This window comes from Ascidia mentula, chromosome 4 (assembly GCF_947561715.1).
Source record: "Ascidia mentula chromosome 4, kaAscMent1.1, whole genome shotgun sequence".
Taxonomy (NCBI): domain Eukaryota; kingdom Metazoa; phylum Chordata; class Ascidiacea; order Phlebobranchia; family Ascidiidae; genus Ascidia; species Ascidia mentula.
Window position 1 is genome coordinate 15,550,368 of NC_138569.1, and position 25,128 is coordinate 15,575,495.

Consider the following 25,128-nt stretch of genomic DNA (forward strand, 5'->3'; position numbering starts at 1 on the left):
ATAAGGTAGATTTAATGGTCAACCATGGCACGCCATTAAATTACCATTAACGGTGGCTAGTAAAAAATGTTTGATCAAATTTGCTTTCATTTTTTTTATACCAAGTAAAATGATTTACAACATGGCATGCAGACGCACACAATATAATGAATCCTTTTCTAAACCACATTTAAAACGAAATGCAGCTACGTGATTTTCATCAGCCGGGCTACATTCGACGACCATTCAGTATTTTCAGACAAATAGCATATCAAGATAAGCTCTGATATTATTTCTGACCTCAGTGTGGTTTTTATCGATACATTGGATGCAAGGCCAAGGACTAAAAGCTGAGCTTGGTATAAATCGAAAAAAGTATAAAGTAGCATAAAGCTTATGTCCATCGCTTAAAAAATATAGTATGACATTACAACGCAATGGATGGCAATTCTAATATACGTAGTATTTTAGTAGTTGCTACGTAAGCAACATATTACATGCTAGGAAGCGCCCATGAGTTGTGCCAGCTCAAGTAGAAATAGAGAAGATTGTTGCACCCTAATTTATTGGAGCTTCGCAAAATATAGCGGATTTCAAAGCAGCTGTGTTAAAATATATATTCTGCCATTACATTTTATTTAATAACGATACGATAAATAAAAACACCATATAAAATCGATTCAGGTTTAAACACATTGGACGCAAGTTGCGACAAGTTTCATTAAACTCTGTTTTACATTCAGTAAGTTATAACAAAATTACAAAAATAAACTAATTGGCATCATGCCACGTGCATGTGAAATAAACGTCAGGTTACACATTGAGTAAGTACACAAGGGTTTGTAACAAACACATCAGCACTACAACTTTGCAATTAGAAGATTCCGCATGTGGTTATCAGATTGTTTGCAGCAAACCTTTGTTGTTTGTTACAGTTCATTGATTATGTCAAATGTCTTCACGAATCAATTACAGAAGACTTTTCATTGTATATTTGCCACAGTGGACACAACTTTCTTTCACAACTGCGTTTTTGGCCGATTGGAGTTCTTCAATGGAAGTGAAACCTTTACGACAAAAAGTTGTTTGTTTATTTGAAGCACACACCAAGTAAACGAATAAAGTTACCCATAAGCTGCAGTGCAGTCTTGAACTCGTCTTTGAGGAGTGATAACACCTTTCTTACGCCATCCTCACCCTAGAGAAAAAAAAGGTTTCTGAAAACATTTGATTTAAACCTTCAAAAATGTAACAGCTTTCAGCATAAAGTCGTAATTACATTGCATGCCAAACCCCAAAGGGCAGGTCGTCCAACGAAAACTGCCTTCGCTCCAAGAGCAATCGCTTTTAGAATGTCAGTCCCATTTCGAATTCCACCGTCAAGAAACACGTTACATTTCCCATCAACTGCCGCCACTACTTCACTCAGCACGTCAATCTGAAGTGTATTATATAGTATAGAGCAGATTTTTTTGTGTCCGAAAAGAGATTAACTAACCGTGGCGGGTACCCCGTCTAACTGACGTCCGCCATGGTTCGATACAATTATACCATCTACTGCATATTCCATTGCCTTTCTGGCCGTTTCCCCTAGTATGCAAATCAAGATAATTTATGTGATAAGAAAACAAATCTAGAAAATTTAAACATCTAACCGTCCATAACTCCTTTCAAAATGATGGGTAAATTAGTGATTTCCTTCAACGCTGCAAGGTCAGACCACGTGGCCGAAACGCAGAAAGTGGATTTTCCCGGTAATTTGTCACTTGATAAATACTTGGGTACATGGGGGAAACTACGCGACGAAATCACACATCAAACTTTACGATCAAAAATACAAAATAAAACACAACTTTGTTGCCCAGTAAGAAATTGCCTTCGCACAGCCATTATAATTTGTTAAGTTATAACATGTATTGTGACTGCCGTATTTTGTCTAAAACAGTCATTGTGTTTAACAGTATATTCACTGTCTTGGCGGCGAAAACTAATCAACTATAAGTATCTCAAACAACATGTACTATCATCAAGGATATATTGATCGACTTGAGAGCACAGATACATGTGTACATGCAAATGCGTACATGCGTTTTCTGTAAGAAACAGAAAAAGAGTTGATAACAAAAACACACTGAAGAATGAGACTTCATTGCAAACACTCACCGAATACTTGTGACTTTAAGAAACTTCACCGCGTGTTATAAATTGTTCGGTTAATTTAACTCCTAATTCCTTATTCAAATAGAAAATAATGAGGATTGTTGCTACTTGAAACAGATACAAATTGTTACTAGTTTAACACATACGAGGGGCCAAACGGATCGTTTAAATGTCGTGTAAACACGTGCAAGATTTCTATTGGCAAAAAATATTAAATAAACGTTAGGGGGCAACTTTTCGCTGTTGCATGTATATCAATGGAATCTTTTGTAAATGTCCATTTAGTCTTGTAGTAGTCCGTTTAGCGTTTTAATGTTAGTATTGATTTACTAGACATTGTTTTTGAAATTTTCTAGCAAAACTATGGATGCATAACCTTAACGTAGATGTTGAGGGAAACTTGTTCCTTGCCCTGGTGTAACGCGTCCCAATGACAGGGCAGTCAATCGTGACAATCACTCCATCAAATGAATTTTTCTCAGCACATTTTAGTAGTTTCGTCATGTATTCCATGTCCTTCAGAGATGCCACATGTTATTATTCAAACATTTACTTTTTGCTTGATTTAAACCAAAAATATCGTTAGTTTTCAAAAAGAATTTGCAAATTGATTAAGTAATGAAACCTATAAGGAAAAAACAGAAATCTGCTTCTATAAAAATTCATATTCTTCGGTTTAACCATTTGATTAGAGTATTGTAACGTAAAATTGTTTTTTTCAAACGGCTTCTGACCACTTTGTTTTCAGATAGTGTCAAATTACATTTGCAATCAAAGCGTTTTCGTTACTTTAATTACACATTTGAGTTGTATTAACGAAATCCAATGGCGACTAGAAATGCAAGTATTTATGCATTCGTTGCAGTACCTTAGCCAGTGCAATTTGAATCCACTTTAACGAATCTGGTGTTTCCTTAGCTATAATATCCATGCCTATACTTGTCCACAAACTCAAAGCAAATCCTGTATCTAAGCTTGCCGTTGCTACAAGTAACACGACAATAAGTTAAAAGAATTGATTCGTTTTTCCACTAAGATTGATTCAATTTGTTTACCTCTGGCAGTTGCAACTTCTGCGTCTTCGTGTATCAATTTCTGGAAACCCCATGGAGCTACGCATACTGGAAAGGCAATCTTCTTTCCAAATATCTCGGTGGATAAATCGACCGACGAAACGTCTTTTTAGGGGTGCGGGCGAAGTAGATATCTTTCAAATAAGTAAAAAAAAATTAGGCAAGCTTTTTTGACAATGTTCATTTTTGTGAATTTTTGCTAAATTTTTGAATGAAAGGTACAGTCTATCGACAGGCCTAACTATAAGAGAACATTGCAGTATGTTTTGCTGTTTGCACACTGCTGTTTGTCTGGGCTGATTGCTGACTTGTGCTGGTCCAATGCACACACTTCAAACTTCGCTATTGACAAACCTTTTAAAAGCGGAACAATTTCTTCGGTAAGTATGTCCATCTCCAGCATAGTCTATTGAGAATCCTAAAGCTTCTTTGGACATAATTTTACTGGCCTCTACTTCATAATCTCCAACGCAAACCATATTTTCGCTTGCTTCTGTGCTGATGGAAGACATTGCCGGAATCCGTGTAAATCAATTGAAGCTCAGGGAAAATTTTAAACTTGCGATCTTTATTGGTTTAACAGGAAACCTGAACACAATGCAATTAAAGCTGTTTGAGCGTGAAGTTGTATTAAAAAACAAATGCCCGCACCTACGTCTCAACGTAGAATCAAACATTCTTAAATTCAGCAAAAGTAAAAAATATACAAATCACGGCTGATTATCCAACTGTCAGTACGTTCTATAATATTTTGTTTTGTAAGTTTTGGTCGGACGAATAGTCACTCTACTGTAGATATTCACATAAACCCATATCAAGCTTCCGATGGTCCACGACACCACCTTTTTTAAGAAAAAATTTCACTCAAAACTCAAACAATTGTTTAATCGTTCCTTATTATCCAAAAACTGGTCCGTCGCAACTAAAACATTTCTCAAGCAGAATTCAGGAACCTTGCTCATGGCAATGCGTACTGTGTTTTTTCGGCATTACGTTGTACTTTTCCGGTTCAGTAAGTACCTATCATTGCGTGTAAGTACCTCTTTAACAGGCGCCAGTGTGAATGTTTGCAAAATATAAAGTACAATCGCAGCATGCAACAATCACTCTACAACACCCATGCTCAGTTTTGGTACGGTAGCTACTGAATATGGCTAGTAACAAACATCACTTCCTGACCTACAAATTTCTTTATCATTTATATAGTCAACCACTGAGTTGTGCAATATGTTCAATGCATGTGTTTGTAAGGAAATTCTCTTTCACATGTCAACTGTTGAGTGTTTGTTCCTGCAACAGCATAAATTGTTTCCTCTGCTCTGGAATGCCTGCGTTGCAGCCCGGTGTTTGGTAATTCTGCTTCTGATTCTATCGGTTGCCACGTAAACTGCTCATGCGAAAAGGATTGAAGTAATCGTTGCCTGCCTTGTCTCTCCATACACATGGTAAGGTCGTAATGATTAATTGGAAGTTTGAATTATTTCAAAACCAGAAGATAGAATATGACCAAATTTCAGCCCCAAGGCTCAGACCTAAGGGCAAGGATTATAAACTCTTTTTTATGTGCTGGCTTGCAACAATTCTTCACTTCGACCGTTTAGCAAACACACATTCATGCCCAACAGTTGAGAAAGATGTTTTTTCGTTCCACTTCAACAAACTGTGAATCATTAATTCATAACGCGAAGTAAACAAGGGGCAAGCAATACAAAACAAACGTGTGTGCGGCGGCATTGGCGACACAAGAAAAGGGCAATGACACGCTTGAGTGCACAGGCGAATACTGCAGTTCGGTCGCCAAAGTACCCTCACCAGAAGCGGACAAGTGTCAGGCTGGATAGCGTTTCCCCTAGCTGGAGGTACCGCAAACAGAACTGGCATCGTTGAATCGACATAGGCCGGCTTAACGCGGTCGATCGAAATCGTTTATGATCAACCTCCCATGATGTTTTGTCTGAGGCTCGAAGAACCTTGCACGCGTCATCGTATAACCTGGTCAGTGGAGGTCGATGAACGTCGCAGCGCACAAAAAATGCAAACACCGAACCGTCCACAACTCTGGTTGCTTAATTTCAAACATGAATTATATTTTGTTGAATAAGGAAGATTGAATGGTCAACCATGACACGCCATTAGATTACCATTAACGGTTAGTAAAAAATGTTTGATCTTTCATTTCCCTTTTTTCTGTACCGCGTTTTTATACCAAGCAAAATGATTTACAATATGGCATGCAGACGCACACAATATAATGAATCCTTTTCTAAACCACATTTAAAACGAAATGCAGCTACGTGATTTTCATCAGCCGGGCTACATCCGACGACCATTCAGTAATTTCAGACAAATAGCATATCAAGATAAGCAGGAAGCACTCATATTTTCATTGCCTGTGCTTTTGGGTTGAGACCTTTAATCTGTATTTTTTGTTGTAAAATCATTCGCAAACTTCACGTTTATTCTTGATCTGATAAATATTGGGGTAACTGCTGCATAAGCCTGAGGCTGAACAACTACCTTGTCTTGATAACTTCAGTAGTTTTAATTCCAGTTGTTTTCCCGCATCAGTTTCTGCGTTTATTTCTGACCTCAGTATGGTTAATATCGATACATGGCATGCAAGGCCAAGGACTAAAAGCCGAGCTCGGTATAAATCAAGAGATGTATGAAGTAGCTTAAAACTTATGTCCATCGCCTCAAAAATATGGTATGGATGGCAATTATAATATACGTTGTATTTCGGAAGTTGCTACGTAAGCAACATATTACATGCTAGGAAGCGCCCATGAGTTGTGCCAGCTCAAGTAGAAACATAGGAAGATTTTTGAAACTTAATGTATTGGAGCTTCGCAAGATACAGCGGATTTCAATGCAAAGCAGTTGTGTTATAATATATATTCTGCCATTACCGTTCTTTTTTTATAACGATATGATAAATATAAATACTTTGCAAAATCGATCCATGTTTAAACACATTGAACGCACGTTGCGACAACTTTCATCGAACTCTGTTTTACTTTCAGTTAGTTAGGAAAAATTTACTAAAACAAACTAATTGGCATCATGCCACGTGTATGTGAAATAAACGTCAGGTTACACCACGAGCAAGCAAAAAAAGTTACAAACACAGCACTACAACTTTGCAATTAGACGATTCCGCACGTGCATGGTTATCAGATTCTTTGCAGCAAACCTTTGTTGTTTGTTACAGTTCATTCATTATGTCAAATGTCTTCACGAATCAATTACAGAAGACTTTTCATTGTATATTTGCCACAGTGGACACAACTTTGTTTCACAACTGCGTTTTTGGCCAATTGGAGTTCTTCAATGGAAGTGAAACCTTTACGACAAAAAGTTTTTTGTTTATTTGAAACACACACAAGTAATTTGTTGCTAACGCTGCCAGGCATACTATTTAGTAATGAAAAGCTCGTCTGGCAAAAGAAAAACTTGTTTGCCTTTTTTGCTTTATGCGCGCGTGACTATTTATCGCCGTGTGGGCGTTTTTACTTCATTATCCTGATGAAGGTTTGTTGTATAACAACCGAAACGTCGAACAAACAAGTTTTTCTTTTGCCAGACGAGCTTTTCATTACTACAAACAAGTAAACGAAAAAAATTACCCATAAGCTGCAGTGCAGTCTTGAACTCGTCTTTGAGGAGTAATAACACCTTTCTTACGCCATCCTCACCCTAGAAAACTTAATTTAATTAAAATGACGTGGTCCCTGAAAACTGTTGATTAAAACCTTCCCAAATATAACAGTGTTCAACATAAAGTTTTAATTACATTGCATGCCAAACCCCAAAGGGCAGGTCGTCCAACGAAAACTGCCTTCGCTCCGAGAGCAATCGCTTTTAGAATGTCAGTCCCATTTCGAATTCCACCGTCAAGAAACACGTTACATTTCCCATCTACTGCCGCCACCACTTCACTCAGCACGTCAATCTGGAGTGTATTATAGTCTATAGTACATTTTTTTGTGTCTAAAAGGAGATTAACTGACCGTGGCGGGTACCCCGTCTAACTGACGTCCGCCATGGTTCGATACAATTATACCATCTACTGCATATTCCATTGCTTTCCTGGCCGTTTCACCTGAAACGAAAATCAAGAAAATTTATGTGATAAGAAAACAAATCTAGAAAATTTAAACATCTAACCGTCCATAACTCCCTTTAAAATGATGGGTAAGTTAGTGATTTCCTTCAACGCGGCAAGGTCCGACCACTTTGAAGATACACACAATGAGGCATTGCTCATAGATACGTTACCAGTTGCAGACTTGGGAACATGTGGAAACCTAATTACCAGTAAAAAAGATTTTTTTTTTCGCAGAACTATTATAATGATCAGTGTAATGTTATGTTTGCTTTAGACAATAGTTAGATTCCGGAAAAGCAACAGTCAGATACTGGAAAAGATGAGCGTGCATGTTTATACTATCCATACTTATGTGTTTGTTATCAATAATATTATGTGATGCACTTTTATTCAGATTTATTCGGTTCCAATGTTTTCGAATACCGAACGCTGTACTATAGTACGCAAAAGAGCGCGTTTAGTTTTCGGTTAGTGTCTGGCCTCCTTACCGAAACCATTGTTTTTAAAGACCTGTCTAAATATTAAGAGTAAGGGATATACCTGAAGGTGGATGAAAACGTGAACTTGTTCCTCATACTGGTGTAACGAGTCCCCACGACAGGTTGGTCGATTGTAACCATCACTCCATCAAACGAATTTCTCTCAGCTCGTTTCAGAAAGTTTCTTAGGAATTCCATGTCCTTATAAAGTACTTTGCTTTAACGATATTTACGAGTTTCAAACGTGAAAGGGGGCGAAGATCTTGAAGGTCAAATATTTGTCCTTGTTTTTTACGTGGTCGTTTGAAGCAAATACAAGGTTTCATTTTTCCCACATCAGTTGATTGTGCAGGAGTTTGAATAGTAGGTTTTATGCTGTTTCGGCCATGCATGATTTTGATATCTCACACACGTGTTTTTATGTAAAAATGAATTTTCTAACAAAATGCATGTACGCCAAAACAATATTTATTCTTACAATTTTTTGTTATGGCAATAAATATATCACAAAATAAAATAAAATATGCGTACAGTATCGACTTTTCGGCCTGCCAGGTCTTATCATTGCAGTTGGTGATCAGGGACAGCAAACTAACCAAACAGGCACTTCCACATAGTGGAGAATAGTCTGTATCGCACTAGTTGGGCCATCCTTAATCACCAGCTGCACTGATAAAACATGAGATCAAAAAAGTGGTCACTGTCGGCAGCTCACTGTTCATTATTGACCCATTTGATTCTTTCAACAGACCAAAGAGTTTTTGCTTTTAAATGAGCTTACTTTGAGTTTAACGTGACCATTTAGACCAATATTCAACAAATTCTCTTTGTTTTAACATACATCTGGTACCTTGATCATTTCAAGTTGAATCCACTTTAACGAATTTGGTGTTTCTTTGGCTATAACATCCATATCGGTATTTGTCCACATACTCAAAGCAAATCCTGTACCCATACTTGCTGCTGCTGTTGTGAAATTGGTAGAAAGGTTTAGAAAATGATTCAATTGATTTTCGCACTAAACGTTCGCCTTTCATGTTCTATAGGATTGTTTTTACCTCTGGCAGTTGCAACTTCTGAGTCTTCGTGTATCAGTTTTTGGAAACCCCATGGAGCTACGCAGACTGGAAATGCAATCTTCTTTCCAAATATCTCGGTGGATAAATCGACCGACGAAACGTCTTTCAAACGTTGCGGCCGAAGTCGATATCTTTTAAATACAAAACTAGTTTAGTGTAAACATTCAGTAAATATTTCTTATATAGATTTTAAGATATTCTGGGCACATCAAGCTATTTGATACGTTATTTGTCTCTTGCGTATATTTGTCTGGATTGATTGCGGTTGGCCCAGTGCACATGCCTTCAACTTCGCAGTACCAACAAACCTTTTAAAAGCGGAGCAGTTTTCTTGGTATGTCTGTCCTTCTCCAGCATAATCCACAGAATATCCAAAAGTTAGTTTGGACATAATTTTTTTGGCCGCAACATGATAATCTTCAACGCATACCAGTCTGTCCAGTTGTTCTGTACTGCAGGATGACATGACCAGAACGTCGTCTAACATAAGCCTGAAGAATTTGTTACAGACAAACCCTTTAGTAATAATGCAGTTACAAGATTGAAAAAGCTTTCACTTCACGAAATTCACCTAACCAGCAACATTTCTTTCGCATAATACAAGTGAAACTTTAATTTCAATTTAAAATATTACTATGACAACTTTGTGTGAATGCTTCTAGTTTTGGAAAACATGTTTCGCCTTATTAATACAAACAAAATAAACAGAAATGACAGAGTTAAATACTAAAAAACGAATAAACTGCCCTATCAGTACAAACCGCTGGTGCTAACATATTGGACGACTCCCTGGTCAGCGCTAACGAGTAACTTACATTACCACAGGCATCCATTACCTATTCATGTGAAACAACAATAAAAAGATTTAAAATAAAGCAAAGAAATAAAATAAAATGTGCGTCATTGTAATATTTGAAATAGCAGTTACAAGAATGTTCTTGCCTGAACCTGCGTTTATCCATTTTTCTAATACGAATCATACATTGGTAAACAAAACAATAGCATACGACTTATTTAATCCTAAATGGAACATTTGTCAACACAATCGTTTAACTAGATCTGCTCGATTAGAAAGACCCATTCATTTGGAAAGTTGCCTCAGTACCTATGCTCCTGACGACAGGTTTACGCAATTGCAAAGCGAACAGGAGTTAGGCAGCTTGTATGTATGTACCTCCGCAGAAGCCAACTAGACACGCATGTCTTGCAGCCAATAAAAGGATTGTCTGACTTATTTGCAAAACGCTAACTTTTGTCTGGGTTTGTCTGCAGAAGATAAAACGTTGAAACTGGCGATACAAGTGTGTTAAATACATTTCTATATAGTTGGGAGCAAATACGGTTTGTAGTAGCAAACTAACAAAACGTTAGCTACATCCTGCTGTACGCAAATAAGGAAATATGAAGCAAATTCAGTTGCTGATCGGCAAAAGGCAACAATGCACCGATAAACTTATTTTGAGGGAGCCTGAACCGTTTCTCGGGAAGCTTCGTTGCATGACACAATTGGAAAACTTTACAATCAAGATCTAAATATTACAATCCTCGTGTCAAAAAGTGGTTTATTATGAGATCACATGTTTTGCTAGAACGACTATTTGTTCAAATAGAATTAGTTCTAGTTGTGGTTGCAACGAATTGTAATTACCAATATAAATTAGTGCAAAAAGGTCATATTGTTGTGTTACTGGCAAACCGACCGTTATGTCGTGAGTAATTTCAAAACTGGACAAAAATCGTTCGCTTTTGCAAGTGCTGTGCCTGGCATCTATTCTATTCCAATCATTTGCCACATCAAGTTCTAATACGAAAATAATGGACATTGGATTATCTGCCTTGTGTCTATTAATGTAATGCCCTAAGGCAACAAAATCAGTTCAGACGAACTCCTATAATTTAAACCTCAACACACTGTCTGCTTCTAAAATAGTTCTCAAACGGAGGTTACAGACAAGATACATGTGTAATTTTTAGTCCTACGTGGTCACTGTCACACAATAAAGCGAGTCCCACACTCTACCGACTATTGCCCCTTTGGGAAAAACGTCTTGCAATAAATTAGGATTGTTATCACCAGTTGGAGCATGTAAATTCTGACTGAACAATTTCACGCGTGGTTTTACAGTTTTTCAAATTACGACATGAGCTTAGCTAAAGCTAAATTACAACTTTTATGCCTGAATTATCTCGGTTTGGCACTCTTTAAGAAGACTGATATTTGTATTTTAAAGTACACTAGCATTTGCGAGTACCACTCTCTTCATCAGGTACAAATAAACACAATGCATCACAAAAAAATAACAAGCGCAAGGCGGGAAAAGAAAAAAGTCATTTTGTGGGGCAACCAAACGCAATTTTGAGGTTGCTAAAACTATACCAACAAACATTTATATTTCGTTATACTTAACGTGCAGGTTTATCATAGGAATTTCTCTCTAAAAATGGGGATGCAACGCCAAAAAGTTTGATATGCGCTGTTGTAGCTGTGGTGGTGGCACCGAATCGCAGAGTTAGTAAACGTGACATGAAGAAAAAAAGGTTGCTGTGCAGTGGTCTAGGTACGAGACAGAAGCCGGAAACCCTTGGCTACGGGCCACGACCTTCAGATACAAAAATGCCCATTGCAAAAAAAATATAAAAATGAAATAAAAATCGTTAAGATTTTTAGGTCTACTGCTTTACTGCAAGTTTACTGCAAACAATAGTGACAGATATTTTGTTTCACGTGGAATAAAAAAACAAACTAATCCTTACTATGTTTTGTGGCTCCGATTTGTTTCAGTTTACTGCTGAAGAGTGTAATTAGCTCTTTGTAAGCAGAAGGTTGCCAACCAGAGGCGCAGACATTCATCGCGATGCGCATGGCTGCGTCCAAACTAATCCGTCTGGCAGCAAATGATGCACAGCGCAGAACCTCTAGATTTTTGGCGAAAACCCAGGCGAGAGGTTAAAGTTGTTTACCTTAGTTTGGCGATAAGGTAAGTTTGCTACATATTGCGAACAATATTATGGAGGTATAATATATTGTAAGGGTGTACTATAGCGCGAATGCACGACTGTACTGTTGCCACATGACAAAAAATAATTATCCAACTTTCAGTTGTTGGTTTCAGTTACAGTTTACTTAAAGCTTAATACAAAACACTTGCTAATATGATGAAAAATCATGGCTTTTCGCGAAACCATGGTATCAACAACTTTTGAAGCGCATTATTTATGGCCTGTTCTGACAGGAGGATATCCAGCTGTCATTTGTCACTTTTTCCCTTTTTCTGAAATTAAAAATTTTAACTTAAAGCGTTGTACAGCTTTATTGCGTTGTAAAGTTAAGACTGACACGAGTCTATGCAACAGTAGCAAAACAGAAAAAGCGGCGCAAATAGCAATTAATCCGTTAGTTAAAATGCGGTAAAGTGAGCGCTACGTACCCCCCCCCCGCCAGAAGCTGAAAACAAAATTTACAAACAAAACCGGCCAGAGGGCGAGTAATGCGACCAAAACGCGAGCGTTGAATAGAGTCTGGTGATAATGGTGGTTGCCGGTTGGATGGAACTCGACTCTGTTTGCAAGGACTTCCTCGACGCGGTGGTTGAGCTGTTTGGACCGGTTGTGTCAGGTCGACGTGGGCAGGCTTTAAACGGTCAACAGAAACTGTCTGTTGGCGTCCACCTAAGTCTAGTGTGAAAGTTTTGTGTGTTCTTGCTATGACCCGGTATGGCCCTTCATACGGAGGTGTCAAAGGCGGGCGATGTTTGTCTGTGCGCAAGAATACATAAGCGCTAGTGTCTAATGACTTCGGAACATTTGCATGCGGATGTGAGTGACGCGACATTGGTGTCGGCAGGAACCTTCCAACAGCCGACCTCAAAGCGGGCAGAAGTTGACGCGGGGACGGTTCAGTGGGTGTTGAACCAATAAAATCGCCAGGCACAGCCAACGGTAAACCGTAAACAAGCTCAGCAGACGATGTCCCGAGATCTTCTTTTGGAGCGGTGCGGATTCCAAGCATAACCCTGGGAAGCGCATCCATCTTAAGTTGAAATTTCTGTCAAGAAATATACGTTTCTGACTCGTCGGGGTCACCACTAACGCTTTGTACAGCTTTATTGCATTGTCAAGTTAAGACCGACTCCACAATTCTACGCAACAGCAGCAAAAGAGAAAACGCGGCGAAAAAGACAATTAATCCGCTACGTTAAAATGCGGTAAAGTGAGCGCTACAAACTTATAATTTGTGTTTAAACGCAGAGTCTGACATTTGCCTTCAGGGCAGAAAGATATGCAGTTAAAAGTTAGATGTTGGTGTTCTGTAAGTTTTGGGTTGCTTTACCATTGCTTTTTTTAATGTAATACGAAAATAAATTTTAAACTATCAGAATAAATACAGACAGGACGACGATAAGCAATGAGATCAGCATGTAATATATTTGCGGAGGCAGAGTCGTGTGCCATATATTTGAATTCGATCGGTCCGAGTTGTCTACTTGGCTACTGGTTTTAAACTTGCTACTGCATATAAAACCAAAAAAGTCATTCACTGAAGCACAGAAGTAGCAACCATCGTACAAAGAAAAGTTAGGTCAGTAGGTTAGTGGTGTGCTGAATGGCGTTGTCGTACTGTTTGTGGTTGATATACTCGAGAATATATTTTCATGAAATTCCTGTAAAAATTATTTGTGTGTTTGTCCATTTTGCTTTCAAAACGATTTGCTCTTGGAGCTACAATTACTTTTGTTAGGATATAGACTATCATCTTTTCGGTGGGATGACTGTGTAATAAATACTTTGTGCCTTTTTTATATTGGTTTTGGCATCTTGGTGTCCAACAGGTTGTCCACGGAATCAAACGAATTTAGGAAACTGTTATATCCATTACTTACATGTTGGGCAAAAATGTTAAAAAACAGTAAAAGTGCAGCAAAGCAATCGCTGCATTACGTTTAAGATGACTATCTTTGGAGATATTTATGTGTAGCAGTAGCAATCAGTAAAAAGTGTTTGCGTTTTGGAGAATTTTTTCTCCTGAGTGAAAGAAATGATTACTTTGTTGCAACGGTATTTCGACATTCCAGTCAATACGTTTTGTTTACTAGTGGAACTCTGTTAAATCGGATTCGATTTGTTTCAAACCTGATGCTGTGCAGTTCGTTGGGCATCGATAAAAATCATTTTAATTGAACACAAGCAACCTGACGAACTATGAAAGCACTGTAACATTTGTTTCTATTTTGAAGAACTGAAACATCAATTTATATCTAAAACAACAAAAGTGAATTCTTGGACGTCCCCATTCAACTTAATTAAGTGAAAAAATTCCAGTGAAACTTAGAGGAAATTATTGTAACTTACAGCTGGTTGATACAATGTTGGGATTGCTGGTTGATACAATGTGGTGATTGTCATACAAAGCTTACCATATATTCTTGAATAAAATTTTAACGTGATATTTTCGTTGAATGATATAAAGCTTCCAATTTCAAACAAATTTTACCGCCCGGTGATTTAACTATGGGTCGTGACCCCATATGAAATCGCCAAAACTGATGTTGGGTTCATGAAACAAATGTTTTTTTTGCATCTGGATTTCAAACATCGTGTTGATTACTGGGGCCAGGAGTTGTAATTGGGTCCAACACATTTTTTATTGCCTGAACTATTGAACTTATGACGCATTTGCACCGAAGTGTGAATTCTATTTCTGCTCAAAAATTTTAAATGAGTTGGTATTTTAACTCATGCCACGATTATCTGTATGCCCCAGGCAAGTTTTGTGCAAAATTTAAAAACATTTAATAGACCGAAAAGGTTTCAAATGTTCGCCTATATCAAGCGACTACACCACTGCCTGCTTGCTGCCTCAATATACATACCTTGTATTAACAAAAATAGTCAGAATTCGTAATAAAGGGGTGTTAAAGTTCCATTGGCTGTTTTTGGATGGACATTTTGTTCTAATATGTGTATATACTTGTTTCATGTTTTTCGTAAATCCTTTGAAGTTGTGTTCACTCGTGCGTGAAATATATTTCGTTCAAAAAGAAAGTTTTTAATGAGTACCGAGTAATGCAGTACCATTTGGTGTGCCAGTAATCACAGACAAATAAGCCTTTGGTTTGTAACGTCACAGAGACATATATAATCAGCAGTGTCTTCACGGGTGTGAAACATATTTACGGTATGCCCTCACTAAATATTCTGCATAGTCTACAGACCTACGCTAAAAGACACCTTACTATACAGTAGTAGAGGTAAGTTATTAGGCAGCGTGTATTACCTTGCAAAAATGAAAAGTAATTTGGAATTAGTGAGCGTTGAGGATTTCAAGGATTTGGCGCGAGATAAGATTACCGCAAAAGGATTCGACTCTTATTATTTTGCATTCGGCGGTGAAGGACAAACTATCAAAGATAATCACGATGCCTTCAAAAGGTTAATTGAGTGTTGGATTCTTTGCGCCTGTGAAAAGCAACTAGAAAGTTTTTTTTCTCATATAAAGCATTCCAACCAAATTTTGAGCACAACGTAAAAATTATTGTACTTCAACCAAGCGAAAATTTTTTTACAGTTGAAGAATTTCCTAAAATATTAACAGGAACACTTGCCTATAAACATATTTAACTATTTTGTAAAGTAAATTCTATTGTAACATAACCTTTTTTTGCACCAGAATATTAATTTACATATTTTTTTAGTTTTCATTGCAAAATATCTGTTTTGCCGAACAGCCTAAAGTAAGCAAAACTAAAAAACATTTTTTAGTTACCAATTTCATGTTGATGTGCCAGGTACAGACTGCGCCCTCGTGTGTTGAAGGACGTTTCATCAGTCGATCTTTCAACAACAATTCTGGGAAAAAGAATTTCTTTTCCAGTTTGCGCAGCACCAATCGGATTGAACAAACTTTTACATGAAGATGGAGACGCGGCAATTGCCAGAGGTACATTGCTTTTGTTTGATCTTAGAAATATATATTGTCAATTTCCAGGAAGGTTCGTTTTTTTTATGTTTTATGCGTTGCAGCAACATTCGACATGGGTACAGGATTTGTTTTAAGTACTTGGACGACAACGGACATGAGTGATATTGCAAGGGAAGTTCCAAATGCACTGAAATGGATTCAAATTCAATTCTTTAAGGTGGTTGGATATTCTAATGAATTAAATGATATAAAATGCGTTTTCTCCTCAGCCTTGCTTGTGTTTTAACAAAATTCTAGATAATGGTATGTGTAAGTTTGCGTCTCTTGTAACCAAAAATTAATTTCCTCAAGATAGGTTTATGGTGTCAATATTATTTGCTTTGTGAGATTTTTGTACATTCGGTACAACCATGTACAACATCAATAATTTTGTTATTTGACATATTGCTTTTCAGGACAGGGACTTTTTAAAGAATCTCATAAACCGGGGAGAAGCAAATCTATTTGATGGTTTTGTTCTAACCATTGACCAACCAGTCATCGGCACGCGATATAACACAAGAAGAGGCAAATTTTCTAAACCCCCATGCTTGAGGTTTTCGAAAACAATCTTATCATTAACTACGGTTGGCACCAACAACTACAACTTTGTTCAGTTTTCCACATTGCCCTAAAACAGAAAGCGAGAGCCGCGGTCAAATTTTTGCCAATACCAAGTTAGATCCAACTGTCCAATGGTCCGACATCGCCTGGCTAAAGAAATTCACGAAACTGCCTATCTATTTAAAAGGGATTTTGGACGGTTTGCAAAGTTTTCATTACCGGTCTCTGTATACCAAATAATGTAAACCTTTCTCCGTGGTATTTTTAGGCGAAACAGCAAGAAAGGCAATGGAATACGAGGTTGATGGTATAATTGTGTCTAACCACGGGGGACGACAATTGGATGGAGTTCCTGCCACGGTGAGGAGATTACAGTATGGAGGTATATCGTATCGTAACCAGTGGTGCCATTGAGGGGGTATATGCGAACACATTTTTCAAAATTATTGACTTCAAATATAGTAACCCTGTTTATATTAATTTTCATATTTTTCTGATCAATCCGTTTTTGATTTTTGTGGCCAGCACACCCACTAACCCAATAATTCACAAATGATTTTCAAGTTTATCATGTTTAGATTGATGTATTGAAAGAGGTAATCGAAGCAGTTGATGGAAAGTGTGACGTATTTCTTGACGGTGGAGTGCGAAATGGAACAGATGTGCTCAAAGCAATAGCTTTGGGAGCCAAGGCCGTTTTCATTGGGAGTCCTGTATTCTGGGGCCTGGCGTGTAATGTAATGACATAAAATTTTCAGAAGATTTTGGGTTAAATGTTTTTTTTTTAATTGAAAGCTTATGTGCGCGAAGCGATGACCTAGAGAGCCAAGGCCGAGTCCTGTAGCTTGGGGGCTAGTATTTACGTATTATTATCGCCAAATTTTGCCCTTAATAACATGTTTTTCGGCTTACGTGTTATTGGTAATTGACGTTATTTTTTTGTTAGGGAGAGGAAGGAGTGAAACAGATTTTTACAATTCTACGGGACGAATTTATGAATGCGATGCAGCTGATGGGTAAATTCTTTCCGTGATGTACTTGAAAGTAATTATTTACGATTCAATACATGTAATTTAGGTTTTACATCAATTGAAGAACTTCAGGTTGCGAAACATATTGTGGTTCATGAGGACTATTTTAATTGTCGTCGTTAGCATTTGGAGAAAAGTACTTTGTCATAATTTGATTTTACTATGGCAAGTTTATCACATTGGAATATTTACGTGATACGGTGACAACACAGTTGAAATTGTGTATCTTTTTTGTTCCATTTAGTAAGCAAATGCTACTTAACAAATGCTGATCATATTCCGTGCTAAAAAGACAACTCGTTGTCAACGCGAAATTGTGTGTGGAAATTGAAACTCCTATGGAAGCATACAATATATCAGAAGACATGCATTAGTTTCGTGAATACAGATCTATTGACGATAAATATTGGTGACAAAGGCACACAGCGAAATTGCATCTTCTACATTTTAAATGAAGAGGCTTGTATTTATAGAACACTGCCACGAAGTACGTGTTTGAAAGGAAAACAGTTAACAACGCGATAAATCAAGTTTTCCAGTTGGTCGTAGCAAGGCCACGGGAAATACCAACAACATTTCGGCAACATGATGGAACCTTACGAACAGCAATGCGTCAAAAGCACAGAAATTAAAGCGAAAGTACATGAAGGATGTTTGCGTCGATAATTGCTGAGGCATCTTAGGTCGTGTGTGAATTATCGAATAGCGTATAAGTAGAATATCCTTCAAAACACGATGGAAAACAAGCACAGCACAAGGAACTGTTTGAATTTTCACCAATAACATAAACAGATAGTACAGGTAAAAAGGCAATAAATCTTATTTTAAACCTAAAATATAGTGTGCACCTCTACTTGTATTTTCCTAGATAGACAGATATTCCACTATTATTTTAAACCGCAAGGCGGCAAACTTCCACAAGCGTAAAAAGCCGCCAGACATCATACGTTGGATTCAAGCTCCAACAGATCGTAGGTGCCGGGAACGGGAAGAAATCTGGCTAGATATGACCTATCGGCATATTTTACGCCATCGCTGGTTGATGGGTTGTGCGCCTCTTCGTACACCTATGGGGTGAATAATATGCAAAACGTTTTCAGTGAAAACTGTTATGACGCCCTGGGAACTAATTAAAATTTTCAATTTTAGACATTGTATAATTAAGGCTACAGGGGTTTAATGGCGAATATATTCAAATAATCATAACAACAATATGTATTGAAAGTGAACACCCATAGCATAACAACTAACTTTCAGATCTACCACAACTGCAATGACAAACGTCTTGGGATAACATTTCACAAAATTTTGAAACGCCAATCCACGAATATCAAGATACGATTTCTGAATAGACTTTAAGCTCGGGTAATATTGCAGCACAACCGTGTCACTAATATCAAACATGGCAAACGATTTCCGGATTAAAATATATTTTTTTCGATGGTTACCGTTGAAGTTGTTGAGTTTGTGGTTGTAGAAGGTAAACACAGGATCAAATTTCATTAAACTATTGCGGATTTGACTCAATTTTGCACAACTACTTACCTTCTTTGCAATCTCCCTTAGTTCTCGGGCCTCTGCTTTTCCAGTGGAATCGACCATGGATGCAAACGAACCATTTGATTCGGTGAGGAGAATGTGCGGTTCGTCAAACTCGACAACCTTGCCGGCATCCAACACCTTGTATACAGAATGGTTTGATTCAAGCTCAATTGGGACCCGATTACTCAATGGCGATCCTCACCAGTACTCGATCTGAGTCGATGACGGTATTGATGCGATGAGCAACTGTGATCACTGTACAGTGCTTGAATGTACTTCGTATTGTAAGTTGAATGAGTCAGTCCGTCCTACCGAATTAACGCCATGTTTAGATTTTACTAGGCGCCGAACGGAAGACAAACGAAACAAAATCATTTAATGTCCTAAGGCAACCTGGGATGTAAATTACAATACCACTCTTTAAGTGTGATAAAACAACTACATCGGATTCTCTAAACACAGGCTATTGAAAAACGTATCAAGTACGACATTTCCTTGGTATGTTGATCAAGCAATTAATTTCACCAACAGCTTCTCTATAATTGCAATTTAAATAGGTTCTGGAATCTATAACAACAAATGATGCCTGTCGGTAATATTTAAACAAACTATGACCCATCTCTTTCAGAAATGAAACATGAACCTCATGTCAACATTGGCTGTAGCTTCATCAACGATACGAATCATATTTTTCCTTAAGATTGCTCGAGCTAAGCTGATAAGTTGCCTTTGTCCGACACTGAAGTTGCCACCAGCCTCCGAAACTTCGTATTCAAGTTTTGCTGGGAAACTTTCAATTAGCGGTTTCAATTTAACATGTGTGAAGACAAACAACATTCTAATGATCTAGTTGTGGCATTGAATTGTTCCTGAGATCGAATCAACCTTATCAACGGGCGCCAATGTTCATATTAGTCTTTGCCTGTAATGGTGAGAAGAAAATTGGCGTATTATGTGGTGGCTGAATGTACCGTAAATGAATAGAAAAAATCTTTATTCAGGCAATTTGGGTGCAATAAGCGGTTGGTTGTAACCGAATTCCTCTGTACTTGTTTAAAAAATATAGCTAAAGATAGCTGTATACCGGAATCAAAATACACATGCATCTCTAATGTAATCAATTGAAAAACCCATCTCAAGTGCAAAAAAAACATTTTTAAGTGCGACAGGTCACGCGTTGTTATGCTACTTGTAACTTAATACTTGCGATAATCACTACGTAATAGATGTCATCGAATTGCTCTTCCGGGAAAGCACCATCTTCTGGATTGGTCAAACAGTTGGCAGAGGTTAAGACACTCAACGGCGGTTTTGTACTTTAATACCTGTGTTGAACATGATAATGGTGCTGTTGGCTGGCGACATATTACACGTTGATGGCTGCAGAGTCATGTACCCTATATTTGTATTCAATCGATCCGGGTTTGTCTAATTGGCTCCTGCTTTTGTACTTGGTACTGCATTTTATACTTGGTACTAAACCATAGAAGTAGCAACCAGTGTACAAAGAAACCTTAGGTCAGCAGATCAGTAGGTGCTGAAGTGCGTTGTCATATTGTTTAGTAATTGGAACACGAGAGTATATTGTTATGCAATTGCTGTATAAATTATTTGTATCATTGTCCATTTTGCTTTCAAAAGGACTTATTCTTGGAGCAACAGTTACTTTTTTAGGATAAAGCTTGTCATGTTTTCGGCGAGGTGGTTTAAAGAACCAAGTGCGATACTTTGTGCCTCTTTTTAAATTGGTTTTGGTTTTTGGAGACAGAATCAAATGAGTTGAGATAACCGTTATGGTCATTACATGCATGTTGGGCAAAAATGTCAAAAAATATTAAAAGTGCAGCAAAGTAATCGTTGCATTTCGTTGGAGCTGACTATCATTCCGACATTTCAGTCAATACGTTTTGTTTACAAGTGGAACTCAGTTAAATCGGATTCGATTTGTTTCCAAACTGACGCTGTGCATTTCGTGGGGTAAAGATAAAAATCACTTTGGAACATAACTGACGAGCAGAATTTGCCTGTGGTAGTGATAAAAACAAAGAGTAAAAAACAAATTAAATGCACTGTGCACGATAAAAAATTAAAAATATTATAAAATACACGCCGACCAGGGAGGTTTACATGTTAAAAAGTCGTAATGGCACAGAGGGTGTATCGGCATTTACTTCAATCTGTCCAAGGATTGTTGACTTGTAAAAGTCGACCTTGTGCGTTGGATTCACCACAACATGTTGACAAACATCCGAAGAAGGGCTCGTCATGAGTTCCTTGAAGTGTCGTGACAAGGTTTCGTCTTGTCCGGCCAATGTATGTTAAACCACAAGAACAAACAAACGTTAGATCGCGTGTTAGCGTTGGTTCCCGGTCCTTCAGAGGAAACAAAGTGCAAAGCTTGGTGCTGTCAAAAAAGAGACGCAGTTGTGTTTTGCCTTGTGTGAGGTGGGCGACACACCTGCGAATTTCCTTCGATATCTGTTTTGAAGCAAGGCCGAGATAAGGAAGTCGCATAAGCAGGTGTTGCTGGGGTTGCTTTGTCGCCTCGGGTAGCCATTGCGTCGCAGGGTAGTCTTCATTGCCTGAAATTCCTCGCGCACGAGTTTAAATGAGCTGCATATGTTATATGCACGGTGTAACAAGGCAATAACAATGTTGTACTTGTAGCGGAGTGGGGTGAAGCTTCTCCAGTTTGGATGGAGCCCATTGTGTGTTGCTTTTTAAATGTTTTTGTTTCAAAAAATTCCATTTCTTGCAAATGCGTACATCAAGAAATCCTTACAAATTGAAGGAAAATGGCGCTTCTCTCTTTTGGAAACAATTTACACGAAAAAAGTCATTCTCGATAAACTTTACAAATTTACGCGATTGTAGAAAGTTGCATAAAGAGGGTAAAATCGTTTTTTGTTGGTTTTTACGTAGGCCAAACTGAACGACAGTTGAACAATCAGGAATGTCTTCAAGTACGGGTAATTCTTCATGTAGTATTTTGAAAAGTCCTTGGTAATGATACTCTTGCACAAAGGCTACTTTCTTGCGAATAGCACAGCAAAAGAAAGGATATATGTTTGTGAACATTTTATGTAGGACCATCGCTAAAATACGCCTTGCTTTACAGTAGTAGAGTAAGTTATTAAGCAGTGTGTATTACCTTGCAAAAATCACAACACATTTTGGGGAATGAGTATAACAATGGAACTAGTCAGCATTGAGGATTTCAAGGATTTGGCGCGAGATAAGATTACCGCAAAAGGATTCGAATGTTTTTATTTTGCATTCGGCGGTGAAGGACAAACCATTAAAGATAACCACGATGCCTTCAAAAGGTTTGAAAATTGACTTCTTATGCATCCACTATATATACATAAGGAAGTAATACCAACAGGCTTTATATGACCTTGTGGCCGAGAAAAGTTATATGAAGCATTCCAACCACTTTTTGGGCACAATGTAAAAACTATTATACTTATACCATGCGATAAATTTGTTTATAACTGTTGAAGAATTCCCATAATATCAATACTTGCATATAAACATATTTAACTATTTTGTAAATTAAATTCTCTTGGAACAAAACCTTTATTTTGCAAAGAGGCCATTAGTACTGCATAGGTTAGGGTTACACGCGAATATCAATTTAACTACTTTTAGGTTATTGTTGCAAAATTTTTGTTTCACTAAACAAAGTGAAGAATGAAAAAAATGCAAAAATGCTTTTAAGTTGTATATTTCTCGTTGATGTGCCAGGTACAGACTGCGCCCTCGTGTGTTAAACGACGTTTCATCAGTCGATCTTTCAACAACGATTCTGGGAAAAAGAATTTCATTTCCAATTTGCGCAGCACCAATTGGATTGAACAAACTTTTACATGAAGATGGAGACGCGGCAATTGCCAGAGGCACAGTAGTTTTGGCGGATTTTGTCGCAAATTTTCCACATGTAAAAATGTTTTTCCGTTACAGCAACATCAAACATGGGCACAGGATTTGCTCTGAGCACTTTGACAACAACAGACATGAGTGATATTGCAAGGGAAGTTCCAAATGCTCTGAAATGGATTCAGATTCAATTCTTCAAAGGGGTTGGATATTCTCAATAATTAAATGATATAAACAGCGTTTACTTGCTTGACAAGAGAATGTCAAACGCTTCTCCTTAGCCTTGCTTGTGTTTTAACAAAATTCTAGGCAATGATATGCGAAAGTTTGCTTCTCTAAATTATTTCCTACAAATAGGTTTATGGTGGCAAATGCCAAATACATTCGGTACAACCACATCCAACACAGTGGTGGGATTCATGTATTTTAGCCACCTGTTATCTCACTAGCAGCATGTCACAGGAACCGCGGGAATACAGAGCTCGAAGTAAAACATAGGCTTACACATACGGTTGTCAACAACCGGTGCGCATAGGTCATTAAATTCCAGAAGAAGGTTCGCGCGAACCGGTGCGAACGGGCTGAATCCCATTTTGTTATTTGACATGTTGCGTTTCAGGACAGGAAATTTTTAAAGAATCTCATAAACCGCGGAGAAGAAAATCTCTATGATGGTTTTGTTCTCAGTATTGACCAACAAGTCATGGGTACGCGATATAACACAATGAGAGGCAAATTTTCTACACCCCCATGTTTGAGGTTTCCCAAAATAATATTATCATTAGCCACTGTTGACATTAACAACTACTTTGTTTAGTTTTCCACATTGTCCTAAAATAGAAGGCAAGAGTCGTGGTATTACTTTTGCCAAAAACATGTTAGATCCATCTGTCCAGTGGTCCGACATCGCCTGGCTAAAGAAATTCACGAAGCTGCCTATCTATTTGAAAGGGATTTTGGACGGTTTGCGAAGTTTTTATTAACGGTCTCTGTATACCAAATAATGAAAACCTTTCTCCGTGGTATTTTAAGGTGAAACGGCAAGAATGGCGATGGAATACGAGGTTGATGGTATAATTGTGTCTAACCACGGCGGACGACAATTGGATGGAGTGCCTGCCACGGTGAGTAGATTACAGTATGGAGGTATATCGTATCCTAACCAGTGGTGGGATTGAGGGGGTTTATGCGAACACCTTTATTAAATTATCTACTTCAAAAATGGCAAGCCTGTTTATATTGATTTTCATATTTTTCTGATCAATCCCCTTTTTTGTGGCCACCACACCCACTAGCCTAATAATTCACAAATGATTTTCAAGTTTATCATGTTTAGATTGATGTACTGAAAGAGGTTATCGAAGCAGTTGATGGAAAGTGTGACGTATTTCTTGATGGTGGAGTGCGAAATGGAACAGATGTGCTTAAAGCAATTGCTTTGGGAGCCAAGGCCATTTTCATTGGAAGTCCTGTATTCTGGGGCCTGGCGTGTAATGTAATGATATAATATTTTTGGTTAATTAGGTTTGCAGGCTTGGCAGCCCAGGCATTGCAGCCTAGCTGGATCAGCCATCCAAGCCTGCAAACCTAATGATCGCGATACGATAGCTGTGATCGCCAAGCAAGGACCTGCGCAGTGGGACGATCCTGCCAATCATGCCATTGCATGAAATATTACTGCATATTTTGGGTTAAATGTTTTTTTTTTATTTCAACTGAAATCTTATATTCGCGAAGCGATGACCTAGAGAGCCAAGGCCGAGTCCTGTAGCTTGGGGGCTGGTATTTATGTATTATTATCGCCAAATTTTGCCCTTAATAACATATTTTCGGCTTACGTGTTATTGGTAATTGACTTTATTTTTTTGTTAGGGAGAGGAAGGGGTAAAACAGATTTTTACAATTCTACGGGACGAATTTATGAATGCGATGCAGCTGATGGGTAAATTCTTTCCGTGATGTACTTGAAAGTAATTAATTACGATTCAATACATGTAATTTAGGTTTTACATCAATTGAAGAACTTCAGGTTGCGAAACATATTGTGGTTCATGAGGACTATTTTAATTCTCGTCGTTAGCATTTGGAGAAAAGTACTTTGTCATAATTTGATTTTACTATGGCAAGTTTATCACATTGGAATATTTACGTGATACGGTGACAACACAGTTGAAATTGTGTATCTTTTTTGTTCCATTTAGTAAGCAAATGCTACTTAACAAATGCTTATCATATTCCGTGCTAAAAAGACAACTCGTTGTCAACGCGAAATTGTG

General features: G+C 37.8%; 4 protein-coding genes and 1 long non-coding RNA gene across 6 annotated transcripts; 2 read left to right on the forward strand and 3 right to left on the reverse strand.

Annotated features, from left to right (window-relative positions):
• Positions 1 to 546: 546 nt before the first annotated feature.
• LOC145899714 (2-Hydroxyacid oxidase 1-like) lies at positions 547 to 3,973 on the reverse strand. 2 transcript variants are annotated; one of them, XR_014402499.1, is made up of 11 exons: positions 3,868 to 3,973; positions 3,567 to 3,800; positions 3,195 to 3,346; positions 3,008 to 3,123; positions 2,516 to 2,655; positions 1,635 to 1,774; positions 1,478 to 1,569; positions 1,259 to 1,417; positions 1,108 to 1,177; positions 844 to 1,046; positions 547 to 600 (listed from the first exon to the last, which is right to left on the reverse strand). XR_014402499.1 is itself a non-coding variant. In XM_082988612.1 (10 exons), exons 4-10 carry the CDS (start codon positions 3,068 to 3,070, stop codon positions 949 to 951), a joined length of 762 nt encoding a protein of 253 aa, XP_082844738.1. In that variant the 5' UTR covers positions 3,071 to 3,123; positions 3,195 to 3,346; positions 3,567 to 3,800; positions 3,868 to 3,973; the 3' UTR covers positions 609 to 948. The 2 variants fall into 2 exon arrangements, 1 of the variants encoding a protein (XP_082844738.1); XM_082988612.1 differs by lacking the exon at positions 547 to 600 and having other exon boundaries at positions 609 to 1,046.
• A 1,960-nt stretch (positions 3,974 to 5,933) lies between these two features.
• On the reverse strand, positions 5,934 to 9,383 carry LOC145899713 (2-Hydroxyacid oxidase 1-like). Its single transcript, XM_082988611.1, has 9 exons — positions 9,187 to 9,383; positions 8,858 to 9,009; positions 8,650 to 8,765; positions 7,861 to 8,000; positions 7,380 to 7,519; positions 7,223 to 7,314; positions 7,006 to 7,164; positions 6,839 to 6,908; positions 5,934 to 6,555 (listed from the first exon to the last, which is right to left on the reverse strand). Exons 1-9 carry the CDS (start codon positions 9,363 to 9,365, stop codon positions 6,458 to 6,460), a joined length of 1,146 nt encoding a protein of 381 aa, XP_082844737.1. The 5' UTR covers positions 9,366 to 9,383; the 3' UTR covers positions 5,934 to 6,457.
• Positions 9,384 to 15,161: 5,778 nt separating this feature from the next.
• Positions 15,162 to 17,554, forward strand: LOC145898160 (2-Hydroxyacid oxidase 1-like). The gene is made up of 9 exons (XM_082986593.1): positions 15,162 to 15,307; positions 15,664 to 15,815; positions 15,899 to 16,014; positions 16,253 to 16,392; positions 16,454 to 16,599; positions 16,669 to 16,760; positions 16,979 to 17,137; positions 17,347 to 17,416; positions 17,478 to 17,554. Exons 1-9 carry the CDS (start codon positions 15,162 to 15,164, stop codon positions 17,552 to 17,554), a joined length of 1,098 nt encoding a protein of 365 aa, XP_082842719.1.
• Positions 17,555 to 18,280: 726 nt separating this feature from the next.
• On the reverse strand, positions 18,281 to 19,750 carry LOC145899716 (uncharacterized). The gene is made up of 4 exons (XR_014402500.1): positions 19,617 to 19,750; positions 19,176 to 19,281; positions 18,977 to 19,111; positions 18,281 to 18,498 (listed from the first exon to the last, which is right to left on the reverse strand). It is a non-coding gene; the product is annotated as an uncharacterized LOC145899716 (long non-coding RNA).
• A 2,415-nt stretch (positions 19,751 to 22,165) lies between these two features.
• LOC145898161 (2-Hydroxyacid oxidase 1-like) lies at positions 22,166 to 24,932 on the forward strand. The gene is made up of 9 exons (XM_082986594.1): positions 22,166 to 22,299; positions 22,721 to 22,872; positions 22,937 to 23,055; positions 23,472 to 23,611; positions 23,670 to 23,815; positions 23,885 to 23,976; positions 24,189 to 24,347; positions 24,725 to 24,794; positions 24,856 to 24,932. The coding sequence occupies exons 1-9, from the start codon at positions 22,166 to 22,168 to the stop codon at positions 24,930 to 24,932; spliced, it is 1,089 nt and encodes a 362-aa protein (XP_082842720.1).
• Positions 24,933 to 25,128: the final 196 nt, after the last annotated feature.

What these genes read in the sequence shown, in the direction of transcription:
- LOC145899713 (XM_082988611.1), bottom strand. Translation starts at nt 9,365, where the DNA reads ATGTTAGACGACGTTCTGGTCATGTCATCCTGCAGTACAGAACAACTG. An exon ending in AACTGCTCCGCTTTTAAAAG is followed by an intron (nt 9,010 to 9,186) that starts GTTTGTTGGTAC and finishes TGTATTTAAAAG; the next exon opens with ATATCGACTTCGGCCGCAAC. An exon ending in TTTGGGGTTTGGCATGCAAT is followed by an intron (nt 6,909 to 7,005) that starts GTAATTAAAACT and finishes TAAGTTTTCTAG; the next exon opens with GGTGAGGATGGCGTAAGAAA.
- LOC145899714 (XM_082988612.1), bottom strand. Translation starts at nt 3,070, where the DNA reads ATGGATATTATAGCTAAGGAAACACCAGATTCGTTAAAGTGGATTCAA. An exon ending in CCCTCAACATCTACGTTAAG is followed by an intron (nt 1,775 to 2,515) that starts GTTATGCATCCA and finishes TTCGTCGCGTAG; the next exon opens with TTTCCCCCATGTACCCAAGT. An exon ending in GACTGCACTGCAGCTTATGG is followed by an intron (nt 1,047 to 1,107) that starts GTAACTTTATTC and finishes TTTGTCGTAAAG; the next exon opens with GTTTCACTTCCATTGAAGAA.
- LOC145898161 (XM_082986594.1), top strand. Translation starts at nt 22,166, where the DNA reads ATGGAACTAGTCAGCATTGAGGATTTCAAGGATTTGGCGCGAGATAAG. An exon ending in TCTACACCCCCATGTTTGAG is followed by an intron (nt 23,612 to 23,669) that starts GTTTCCCAAAAT and finishes TACTTTGTTTAG; the next exon opens with TTTTCCACATTGTCCTAAAA. An exon ending in TTTGAAAGGGATTTTGGACG is followed by an intron (nt 23,816 to 23,884) that starts GTTTGCGAAGTT and finishes TGGTATTTTAAG; the next exon opens with GTGAAACGGCAAGAATGGCG.
- LOC145898160 (XM_082986593.1), top strand. Translation starts at nt 15,162, where the DNA reads ATGAAAAGTAATTTGGAATTAGTGAGCGTTGAGGATTTCAAGGATTTG. An exon ending in AATCACGATGCCTTCAAAAG is followed by an intron (nt 15,308 to 15,663) that starts GTTAATTGAGTG and finishes TTGATGTGCCAG; the next exon opens with GTACAGACTGCGCCCTCGTG. An exon ending in TGGATGGAGTTCCTGCCACG is followed by an intron (nt 16,761 to 16,978) that starts GTGAGGAGATTA and finishes TATCATGTTTAG; the next exon opens with ATTGATGTATTGAAAGAGGT.